Source organism: Myotis nattereri, assembly GCF_964212035.1.
Source record: "Myotis nattereri genome assembly, chromosome: 9".
NCBI lineage: Eukaryota > Metazoa > Chordata > Mammalia > Chiroptera > Vespertilionidae > Myotis > Myotis nattereri.
In genome coordinates, this window is record NC_138084.1 from 16,732,350 (window position 1) to 16,745,305 (window position 12,956).

Consider the following 12,956-nt stretch of genomic DNA (forward strand, 5'->3'; position numbering starts at 1 on the left):
GGGCTGTGGGGAGCACGAGGAGGAGGCAGTCTGACAGAGGAAAATCGAGGGGGAAGGAAGGAGAAAGGGAGGAGGTGGTAGCAGAAGAAAGAGAAGGTAAGATGAGAACAGAACATTTTAAACTAACCCAGAACTCCATTGTGAAGGACAAGTCACGAGGCAAGACTCAGCTCAAAGGCATGAGCCCCACGCCCCACCACTGCAGAGGATAACACAGCCTTCCAAGCGTGCATGGAGAGGGGGCTAGGCAATCTGAGCCACACAGGATTACTGAGGCTTCTGAGCAGCGCTAAGTCCCAGTAACCTCGGTGGATACATTGTAACTGCTCCCCTGAATAGACCCAATGCTGGAAAAATAATCTCATTTACAGGGGGACATATTGCACTACAGGTGTCTGCCTGGTTGAGGGAATGGAGACATTTTCCCTTCACGGCTGCCATGTGTATCCACCATCACCTAGCGTGGATGGAAGGAAGAATGACGTGTGCTGAGAGTCAGAGGGTAGCTGGGCTCTTCGCAGTCGATGACGGAGGCCACCGCGCCTGCTTCGCTGGCCACACCACAGTGCTCACAGCATCCCTGCCTTTCTTCCACATTTACATCTTCCTCAGGCAAATGAGTCTCCCAGTTAGTCTGCCTTCTGCTTCCAAGTACACAATTGCTAGTGTGCTTTTAAGGATCACATCAGGAAGGTGAACTGGTACAAAGGGTATTCCCACCTTTTCAGTTCTTTCTGGCAAAGATATCGCTCAAACACATCCTAAAGCTCTGTTGTGAGATGGCGCCTGGGGACTATTCATTCAGCTCACGGAACAGAAGGTTGAGGGGAGACAAGAACTCTTAAGATCCCAGACCTGACCAGGCTATGTCAGGATAGAGAAGAAAAAAGAAAAATGACTGACAGGCTGTCCTAGTCCAATACTGCCAGTAAAAGAGGAGGAAAAAAAAATACTTAAACACCCTTTTCTCTCTCGTTTTACATGTTTGAGAATACCAAAAAATAGGAATCAAAACAAAAGTCAGTGTCCAATCCGATACAAACCAGAAAAGCTGTTTCAGAATGGAAACAATGAATGGCTAGAAAGGCCAGGAGCACCAGGTCAGGGAAGGCAAAACCCAGAAGTCAAATTGGGGAGCTTGAATTCTGGAGCCTGGGCTGACCCTGCTCCTTTAGCTCACCCAGTCCCCCAACTACCAACTAAAAAGACCAGAAGAGGAAGGAATCACCTCGCAACCCACCACATTAACCTGACAGGCAACTTTCAAAGGATCCTTATTGGGGATGGAGGAAGAGTGAGAAAGTTTAGGTAAAGGAGTAAAACCTCAAAGTACCAGTGTGATCAAGGGTTCTAGAAAATCTGAGTATTTTCTTTTTAATCTCTCAATACCTGCTCTGCTTAAGTGAAAGAAACACCAAGCCTCCTGCTCCCTGTTGTGAACACAGTCCACACGATGCATTCCACAGGCACTGGTCACACAAAAGGGAGTAAGTACAGCAGCCATCTTCTCCCAGTCTGGCCCGGGGCCCAATGGACTGCCTCTTCCCACAGATCCTGGTGAATCAGCCAACTGCCAGAGGTGGGCGTGCCCAGGGCATTTTAACCCTCCTGTCCCTCACCCCATCCTATTACTCATAAATAGTACTTTAAAGGTTTGAAGCTAGAATGTCAACCACTGCTGCTCCGACAGTGACCAACTTGGAAGCACTCCCAGCTTGGGAGCAGAGGGAAGAAAGCAAGCTGAGTATGTACTTACTCAAAGTCCTCAAATTCCAAGTCGGTTCCCTCTACTGATGGACCCTGGTTGTCTGAGGAAGAGGAGGAGGTGGAAGAGCGAAGCCGGTTCTGTTGGTAGCGCATGGAGCGCTGGCGAATACTGTCTCTCCGTGAAAGATACTGGATCATCCTCTGAGCGTAGTATGCAGCAGGAGATAATCTGAGAGAGACAGAGATGGACAAATACAAACTAGCACTAATGTGGGGGAAACTGTGAAAGACAGTAAATCCAGTTCTCCCCTGGCTTCTCCCTGCTGAGGCGAATCCGGAGACATAAAAAATAAAGGGCATTTAACTCACCAGGAGGTTTGTACTGCACAATATGCTTATCGGCTTACCACCAGTGTTTCTGTTCTGAGATAAGGCAAAGAGACTGTTTAATCAGTCCTTATCTGATCAACAGCTGTCCCCTCCCAAGAGAGTAACACTGGACTTTTCTTGTTAGTTTCTTAAGGGACCGACCCCCTTTAAGACTCACAGCCTTCCCTCAATCATCCATACCTAAAATATAAGATATAAAGGGATCACAGCAATCATCAACAAGTCATCTCTTCTTTCCGTTTTAGATGAGGAAGCGGCCAGGAGACAGGAAACCTGAGATCACTAACGAAGGCATGTACAGGCATTTTCACGAGGACCCTTTTTTTCTCCAACAAACAGACATGCTCCAGATTTGTTCTAGCTCCTTAAAATCTCTTTGAGCTTCTTATCTCTCCTTTAACAATTTATTCATAGATATTTGTAATAAGAGATATAAACTGAGAGTAAAATATACTTGGAAAAACCTAAAAGGATAAAAACAAATTTTTCTGTCTTACAAGAGAGCATCAGAGGCTACATGGGGACTGAGCAGTACAGAAGGCAACAGTCATTGTTTTTCTTCTCCCTTACTAGACTATTCTCAGGAAACAGTCTAGACCTACGTTCTTCTAGCTGCTTAGTATCTTCATATTCCATGAAAACGTCAAGTGTCCCATACAACTTGCCACATTCCCTTCTTTGTCAAGTTTTCCCTCCATCTTTCACATCGTTACATAATTTGAGGCTATTAACTGAGAGTGTGAGAGACAAACAGTAGAAGAATGTTTTATATGATAGTATTAATAGGATTACTAAGAAATTTCCAAACTTAAAACCTGCCTGAGGTACACACTGACTCAACAATTCCACTAGAAATTTTATCCTACAGAAACACACAAGGATACAAAGATACAGAGAGATTAGAATTAATGAAAACCTGGGAAACACCCCAAATGCCCATTAACAGATGAAACAAACTATATCCATACAAAGAAACACTATACAGCTATTAAAAAGAACAAATTATCCCTATCTGCACACATGAAAGCCCTCTAAAATATAATTTTAAATGGGGGGGGGGGGGAGGAATGGAAGAATGGTACGTATATACTAATATGTATATAAACAATATATTTCTGTATTTAATTAAAAAATTAAAAGGAAACACAGCAATCCTAATGAGGATTACTGAGGACCTGAACTTATATAAGGTTTAAATATAAAAAGAAAAAAGCATATCTTTTTTTTTTTTTAAATGGAAATCTGGAAAAATTGATTGAGAATGGAAATTAAAGAGTTATATCCAAATGGTAGGAAAAGTATTTACAAACATCTTGCTGCCTGATCTTTCATTACCCCTGGCAAAGTCTCTGGGCAAATCTTCAATAAATCTACTGACTCAGATCCCGGAGTCAACTGCTGTAGGAAGTGAGGCTACTTCTCAAATAACTGTCATCAGAGGTGGTGGTCCTGTGGCCAACCATCAAATGGATTCCCAAGCAGGCCAGCTGACAATCTTTGGAACTCAAATGTCTGTTATGAAACAAGATGCTGCATTTGGCACCTGAGTCCAAATTATCTTTACATAGCTATCTTTATACAATGGGTGGGCATGGGATGCACAGATGCTTTGGCCAAGGTCATGAGAGTACAAGAACCATTTCTTAAAAGTCTTAACTTGTAGAACTTTCATTATTCGTTTGGGCCTGTTTCCACACATTTTGCAAAAATCAATCAAGAATCCTCTATTTTCAACAAATAGAAGTCAATACTATTGAGTTGTTCCTATATCTACCAAATACATTAAAAAAAAAACCTTCCAGCAGAAATCAACTATTATTGCCTAAATTCTCAAGTCAATCAGTCTAGAAAAGAAAGTAAAAAAAGTTTCAAGAGGAGAATAAAGATTGTTTTTGGAACTGATTCTCAAAAGTGACCACAAGTACACTCATTCCTGAGTTTATAACCAACCCTAATGGGAAAATCTTGCAAATATTATTGGTGATAGTGGCAGAAATAATGCTGAAGCTGACAATAAGATTGTTATTTCATGTGCAGGGGCACAATCTCAGCACTAGATAACCCCAACTATTTATTTCACTACTAGAGGCCCGTGCACAATACTCGTGCATTGAGGGGGGCGGGGGGGTGGGAGTGGGGAGAGAGCCCTAAACCCAGCCTGCACCCTCTCGCAGTTTGGGAGCCCTCAGGGGATGTCTAACTGCCGGCTTAGGCCCACTCCCCGCCGGCAGTCAGACATCCTTAATGCTGCCGTGGAGGCAAGAAAGGCTCCCCCCACCACTGCTGCGCTCACCAGCCGTGAGCCTGGATTCTGGCTGAGCAACGCTCCTCCTGTGGGAGCACACTGACCATCAGGAGGCAGCTCCTGTGGTGAGCATCTGCCCCCTGGTGGTCGGTGTGCATCATAGCAACTGGTCATTCAGTCGATTTGCATATTAGCCTTTTATTATATAGGATAGGACAGAAATTCCCTAAGCTATAAAACTAGGCATCAATGATTTTTTAAAAAGGATTCTTGGCACAATTATTAACTACAAATACATCCCTATCCTTATCCTTTTGGATATCCAGAGGGCAGCTAAGGATCTGAATGCTGAGATGTCTCACAAAGGCTCTGGCCTATACATACTGTGCACAGGGTGGTGAACCTAAGAGAAAAAATAAATGAAACCACCAATAATGAGGTAACAATCTCCTCCCACTGAAGAGCTGGATAACCATCAAACTCTGAAGTGTTCCAAGTAAAAATTTTAAATTTTTGTGTTCAAAGGGAAAATGTGAGAACATCAACAGTATAAAGTATGATACTTTCTGTGATAAAGAGCTCTGAGTAGGAACAAATAACATAAAAGGAGGACAAGTTATGGTCTTTAAGAATTACTGGTAAACTCTGTCAGGTTAAAAATTCTGAGAATGAGATTTCCATTGCAATCCTAAGAGAACTACAAAAAGTTCTCTATCTCAGTGTTTCAGAGTATTTGATTCATGTGAAAATATTCCTTTTCTTATTTAGGGCTTGTTATTTTCGATTATACGGACTAAAATAAATGTCCTTGCTTCAATCATCATCCAAGCTATCTACCTGTTTTCAAGTCGTCAATCCCCATGTTCCCTGATCCTTGGATTCGCCAATCCAAAGGAAGAGGATAATGGGGAACCTTTTCACTAGTATCTCAGAAAGAATGCTCAGCATCATGACATAGCTGTGCCAACAACAAGATCAATCAATATCTCTGGAATCAACTTGGTCTAAAGGTTTTTCAGACTTGAAATTCTTAAACCAGAGCAAAGCTCATTTAGCTTTATGTGACCTGTATTAACTTGCCAACCCCAACATTATAAACACTCTTTTCTTTGGGCAGAGCCTCACAATGTGCTCTGGCACTGCCTAAGTGCAGCTTATCCCTTCTTTACATCATTAACAATCAGTAAGTCCAGCTGTGACAACCCCAAAGGGCTTTTCACTATAAATGTTCATCAACTCAAACACTCCAAACTTGGTACTCAGTTACCAGTATCAGGTTAGGGCGGATCTTCAACTCATTTGAATTTTTTTTATTTCTTCAAGAATTTTTCAAATGTCTTCTAATCAGTATTAAGTCAAGCATTTAATGAAGTTCCAACTTGTTATATTTAGTTCCATTTGTCAGTCATCTCTTCCTTCAGACAGTCTCAAAAAATTCAACAACTAAATGAGCTTGATTTCTGCTTTCTGATATTCTAAACTCTCTCTCAAATGAGAGCAAGAAGGATTTTTTATCTATTTGAATTTATAGGTAATATCCCTACTAATAAATACTTTTATTTCCCTTTTGGCTGTCCATCTGAATGGCAACAGTCTCACTGATCGAAGAAAGAAATATATCCTATCCTATGACTCTGCTAGTGGCCTCCCCAGGTCCCTCCTCTAGTGCCACATTCACAGAAATGAGCCCCAAAGGATAAGAGCTCAGTCACAACTCTGTCACCAGAGGTTCTGTTCACTTACCTGCAATACTTCCCAATCACCTGAACCACCTGTCTCAAAACTGTAACTCAAGAGTAAAAGAGCACCAGGACCAGAGAGGCACAAAATGGGGCTTCCAGCAATTGGCAACCCCAAGGGCAGCCCCTCCCCCCCACCTAGTGCCATTTCTCACTTCGGCCTTACCTCGCTGGGTCTGGGTAAATTGGGTGCTCTCTGGATCCTGCTCCATCATAACGGGATAATGAAATGAGGGAAGACTCCAGCAGCCTCCTAGCAGAGATTAAAAAAATGGCAATAATCCCTGTCAATTACCAACTCAGAGGTCATTCATTAAGGAAAATGGGGGGTAAGATAAATAACATCCCCCTTTGCAGCCAGCTAACACCTGCTACCTGGGATCACACCCTTCCTGCAAGCTAAGTACCTAGAGACATAAATAAGCGAAGAGCTACAGAGCTCCTACACTGGATATGGCCACTGTATTGTGTAGAACTGCTCTTCAGTGAGAAATGAACAAATGCTTCAGAGGCATGATCTTATTTCTATTTGCAGTACTTCCAGGTAACAAATAGGAGATTAGAATCAACACATGAGGGGGAAATTAGGCATACTAGAGATTATCCTGTAGTGCCAATATTTATCTTGGTGTTCAGCACCTCCATGTCATCCTAATCCACATCACCTTATCTTCTCATCTATTCTTCTCACACCCTTTTTTGTAAGAATTTCTGTGACTCTCTTAACAACTGAAAAAAATTGCTAATTATATAATCATAAGTTCATCTGATCATATGTGATACACATATTTTACTGAGCACTCTTTTTGATGCAATACTTCCCAATGACCTAAACCACCTGTCTCAAAACTATAACTCAAAAGAGCACCAGCACCTGGGAAGTTAGGCATTACTATATACACGAGAACACTGGGCTGTCGGGCACACAGCTATGAGTGATAGCACTAAGACTCCAGTGAAGGTCTGTCAGCTCCAAATGCTTCAAACCACTATGCTATACTGCAGGACCTTCTGGGCTCCAGGCAGGTAAAAGTGCGTATGTATCCACTGTGAATCCAAGCTAGAATGTGGGCTCAGTATTGGTGGATCTGACTATTTATTAAGAGTAGTTGGGGGGAGGGGGGTTGGGGAGATAAGGACACATGTAATACTTTAATAAAATAAAATAAAAAACAAACAAAAACAAAAAATAAGTAAAGAAATGGTTATTAAAACAAACAACAACAACAAAAGAGTAGTCAGAAATCTGGACTTTTGCACAAAATCTCCTGTTAAATTTTAGCTAAAACAGTTTTCCCTTTTTTGTACAACATGGGCCAGTTAAAAAAGACATCTGCTAAACATGGGCCATGGGCCCCCCAGTCTGCCATGTCCGCCACACTGTTTCCCAATTCAAACGTGCCTTGGCAGTCAATCAGGCTCCTGACATGGAACATGTTCCTAAGGAAATGGTCTCAGCAAGAAATGCACATTGCTCTTCTCAGGCAGCATTTTGCTCTCTGAAAACAGGTCTCTGGCTCCCTGCCAGACTCTTTAAAGCAGATCTGCAGAATAAGGACAGCAGCTACCAATCTTTTACAATTGACTTAATTCAATTCATTGTTATTAAAACCAGCTGGCTCCAGGTATAATCATGTGCAGTCACTTTATCCCAGCAACTGGCTTGCGGAAGCGTTTCCTCCAACAGTCTGGAGAAGAGGTACAGCAGAGGCCCTGTCAACCTGGCTTGCTACCTTTCCCACCCAGGAAAACCAACTGTGAAATGTTTCCTACCTAGACTAGGCCTATAATCCCCACACTTAAAACCCGCGGTCACCAACCTTTCGGACCTCACAGACCACCAGTGGTCCGTGAACCACCGGTTGGTTGGGCACTGCTGCTTTAAACCATTCTACCACTGAAGAGAGAATACAATTTAAGGATGAAGAAGAGAAGACAATAATAAAATACATCTTGCCCAGTAGGCGTGGCTCAGTAGATTGAGTGTCATCCCATGTATCAAGAGGTCACTGCTTCAATTCCTGGTCAGGGCACATGTCCATGTTTCAGGCTCCATGCCCAGTAGGGGGAGAGCAGGAGGCAACCGATTGATGTGTCTCTCTCTTCATATCTTCCTTCCTCTCTTTCTAAAATCAATAAAAATATATTTTAAAAGAAATAAAAATAAAATACATCTCTTTGGTTGAAAACCTGAATCCTCAATGATATCACTGTTTACAGTAGCAGAAATGGTGTTTCAATTCTAAGACATACTTTCTCCCCACATTTACTGTGTTTTCTTTTCACAGGGGCACATAAAACAACAGCATAGCATGTCTTTGAGTCCTGAAATACAGAATGTGAGAGGAAGGGGTAACGAGAGGTACACAGACTGGAGAAAAAAAGAAAAGTGAAATTATGAGAACAGTATTCAGGGCATTTATGCCATCTTAAATAAATAATACTTACTAATTACTAATAAATTAGTTCTATAGGAATCGGGTGAATGGAAGCAAGATCTGGGAGAGCTGACTGCCCTGGAACACCCAGAAGCTTCTTCCATCCCAAAGGGCTCTGGAGTTTAGTCCTGAACATCACTGCACCCTGTCGTGTTATCCTATAAATGGCGGCTTAGAAAGCAGAGGCCCTTTGGCAAGGAGCACCCTCCAGAGTGACCAACATTCATCCTTCTTAAGTATTTTGCCTAGAAAATGATCCTGCTAAGTTAGAAAGCCAATCTGACCCTTCACTATGCCGAGGAGTGAGAGTATGAAAAGAGATGAGATGACTTTTTAGGAATCCTGCAAAGGAGAGTCTTGAACTAGAAGAGCTGAATTAGACCATTTCATTTTTAATGATTCCATTTTATAATCCTGCCAAGTTTACTTCCCACCCTAACCTCCAGCTTAACTATAAGACTTCTTTAAATCAGAGTCAAAACAAAATGTTAAGCTTTGTCTCTGGGAAGTCCCTGATGAGGTTCTTTTGGAACATGCATCCCCTGTGCCTACTTACTACAGATCTGTTGGCACCATTTGCTCCCCAAGCAATACAGTGGACTGGCAAGTCATATATATGTGACATTTTAACTGCTAATACATGAAATCAGGAGAGCCAATTACTATGACTAGCACATACCCCTCACCCCCACATAGCACTGATGAAACATTAAATTCTCTACAGCTACAAAACAAGAACTATCTTGAGGAATAAAAAATACTTTTCCAATTGGTGTTGAATAAAGAAAGAAATAGTATACGAGTAAATATCACAACTCCTAGGAATGCCAAAGAAAGAGCTTTCTCTCCTACAGTTAGCTTTTTGCAAAGAGCCTTCAATATCCTAAAGCCAACAAACATGTTCAGATCTTCTCCAATCGCTGGAAACAAATAACTACCAGAACTCGGTGACCTAAAATGAAAAGCCTGTGCCTAGAAGCTAAGATGTCACTGGTACCCATGATATAATTTCCCAGCCTGACTTTGATGTCTGGGTGATATCTGCTATTTCAGTTCAGAGGAGGTAAACCATCGGTTCTCAACCTGTGAGTTGCGACCCCTTTGGGGGTCGAACGACCCTTTCACAGGGGTCACCTAAGACCATCAGAAAACACATATATAATTACATATTGTTTTTGTGATTAATCACTATGCTTTAATTATGTTCAATTTGTAACCATGAAAATACATCCTGCATATCAGATACTTACATGACGATTCATAACAGTAGCAAAATTACAGTTATGAAGTAGCAACGAAAATAATTTTATGGTTGGGGGTCACCACAACATGAGGAACTGTATTAAAGGATTGCAGCATTAGGAAGGTTGAGAACCACTGAGCTAAACTCAAACTAATGGCACCCCTCTACATAGGAAATAAAATCCAAATTCCTCAGCTTGGCACTCAAAGCTGTAAAGCCAAATTTCTCATTCCTTCTGGATATACTGTTTCTCTAGCTCAGTGGTTTTCACAGTTTTTGGTTTCAGAATTCCATTAACAGTCTTAAAAATTATTGAGGACCACCGAAGAGCTTTTGTTTATAGGGTTTTATCTATTAATATTGACTATATTTGAAATTAAAACAAAACATTTTAATACACAAACACACAGTTTGTTAGCTATCACACTAATAACCTCATTACATGGTCATGTAGCCTCTAGAAAACTCAACTGAACACTCATGAAAGAATGAGAGTGAAAAAGAAAGAACAGCATTTCAGTTCTGACTTAAGAGATCCCAGACCACACTTTGGGAATCATTGCTCTAGCTAAATTAAACACCCTCACTGTCTATTTATGTATTTTGCTTGACCATTTCTTCTTTCTGGAAAGTTCTTCCCCATCTCTACCTATAAAAATCCTTCACAGCTCAAATACCTGACTCTGCCAGCCAGAAGTTAACCCTCTCTTCCCTAATACCCCATTACATTTTGAAACCTCTCTTAAAAGGCCTTATTTCTCGAGTCACCTTGTACTGCAGTCACTTGTGTCTGATCTCTGTTGCTGGACCACAAGCTACATAAAAGCAGGTACTGGGTCCAAGTCACCTTTTTATCTTCATAAAATTCACATCCTAATTAACACATAACAGGAGACCAGTAGATACCTAAGATAATAAATCAACAGGCCCATAGATTTGGAAGAATAAGCAGACATCTGATTGCCCCTCAATTACCCTGTGACTTTCATAGGTTGCTAGATGTCCAAAAACTCACACTGAAATTCCTGAAGGAACAAGGTTTTCAGAAAATACTTAATCACCCTTCATCTCTTTGATTATTTAAGGTTAAAGTGCTGACATAGTTGTCCTGATAAATGCAGCACAGCCTGGTCCCTGGGTGGCTTATCCTATCCTATATAATAAAAGGCTAATATGCAAATTGTCCTCTCAATCAGGAGTTTGACCAGGGGTGAGGCCAGACAGCCAACTGCCAGTGGCCCCTCCCCTCAGCCGGCCCTACCCCCAATCACCCCCAATCAGCCCACCCCCACCCCGATCAGGGGTGGGGCCGGCCAGCCAACCTCCCCTCCCAACCCCAGGCCTGCCCACCAGATCGGCCCCAATAGGGGCAGGCTGGCCAGACCCCACCCATGCACAAATTCATGCACCAAGCCTCTAGTTCAGTGGTTCTCAACCTGTGGGTTGCGACCCCTTTGGAGGTCGAACAACCCTTTCACAGGGGTCGTCTAAGACCATCTTGCATATCAGATATTTACATTACGATTCATAACAGTAGCAACATTACAGTTATGAAGTAGCAACCAAAATAATTTTATGGTTGGGTCACAACATGAGGAACTGTATTTAAAGGGCCAGAAGGTTGAGAACCACTGCTCTAGTTAAATCATAAAGTCAGAGGCTGGCTACTTGCCTGGGAAACTACCACTGATACTCCTGGACAGTGTATTGCCAAAAGAGACCCCACAGGAGAAAGAGGGCAATATTTTCAGGGGGACGAAGGGGCAGGGGGCCAAGAAAACCAGGATGTACTCTTGCCTTCTTCATTTCTGAATCCTGCTCTAAAAGCTCCAGATCTCTGCATGCCTGGGCTGGGAGATGACAAGCCCTAATTCTTTGTAAAAAATAATTGTGTGTTCTGAAACGACACCTCTATTATGATTTTCAAATTGACATCTCTGCTTTAAAGCGGAGGCATCAGAACCTCCCCATTTCACACACTGGCAATTATCACTTAAGTTATCCAACGATAGGTATTCATGTGATCACTGCAGGGCCCCCCAGTTTCTAGGGGTGTACCTGTAAGCACATGGTGCAGTTGCCAGCAGAGCCTGGCAGGCAATCTCTGCCCCTTGCTGTGGGGTAGACCAAGGCAAGGTGGCATACCTAAAAGGCTAATAACCTCAGGAAAAAGCCAGATATACTACAGAAAGAACTCACAACCCACACTGAGTGGATCAGCCTTATTTTACTATCATCAAGCACAAACAATGTGCTACACCAGAAAAACTTTAAAGCAAGTATGTTAAACTAGCGGCCGCCAACGAGTTTGACAAGCTGGCTTTAAAGTATCTTTACAAAACATTAATATATCCCTCTGTGTAACGAGCAATAGATGGTAAAACATCAGAGCACAACATAATCACACACCAAAAGAGAGGAAGCTGGAAACAGAATTCTTATGCAGTATGCAAATGTGTATCTAGCTATACAAAGATCTTGTCTGAAAAGCCAGCCAGATTCTTCTGAGAACATCTGACCTTCTGCTGTCTGGTGGGTAGTTATTTTCATCAACTGAAAAATGATTGGTTGGTAGAATGCTTAGCTCTTGTATATCCTCAACACATTGCACTATAGTTATGAAACTTCAATCTGTAATAAAAAAATCACTTCTCGCCAAAACCGGTTTGGCTCAGTGGATAGAGCGTCGGCCTGTGGACTGAAGGGTCCCAGGTTCGATTCCGGTCAAGGGCATGTACCTGGGTTGCGGGCACATCCCCAGTGGGAGATGTGCAGGAGGCGGCTGATCAATGTTTCTCTCTCATCGATGTTTCTAACTCTCTATCTCTCTCCCTTCCTCTCTGTAAAATATCAATAAAATATATATATAAAAAAAAATCACTTCTGTCAGCATCTGAACTCAAATATCCAAGGTCATCTATATGGATATGTTTACTCTGCCTCCAAATCCATTTTCTCTGGGAGACTGGGTGGTCTGCTCACCGACCACAGACTTTTTTTTTCAACTAGGGATTTAGATCAAAGGCTTTTCACTAAAGATTAAGTAAGAGTATATCAATGACAAGTTCCACAGGTATTTCTGATACTCACATGCACACATCCCCCCACAAACAGCAGCTGTGATAGACAGGTTTAGACTTTAATTAAGAGGCAGTGAATCCTGATTGACTGCCCTCTCCCAATCAAGAAGAGAT

General features: G+C 42.1%; 1 protein-coding gene across 2 annotated transcripts in view; it reads right to left on the bottom strand.

The window, feature by feature from the left end:
* The window catches only part of AMBRA1 (autophagy and beclin 1 regulator 1), a gene marked incomplete at its 5' end in the record, with an annotated part of 138,303 nt that overhangs the window by 97,730 nt on the left and 27,617 nt on the right, over window positions 1–12,956 (bottom strand). Inside the window, 2 exons of one of the 2 annotated variants that reach the window (XM_081099080.1) lie at window positions 1,757–1,936; window positions 6,248–6,334. In XM_081099080.1, the coding sequence (XP_080955206.1) occupies window positions 1,757–1,936; window positions 6,248–6,334 (267 nt within the window). The remainder of the gene's footprint in view (window positions 1–1,756; window positions 1,937–6,247; window positions 6,335–12,956) is intronic. The other variant, XM_081099081.1, reaches the window with a different exon arrangement.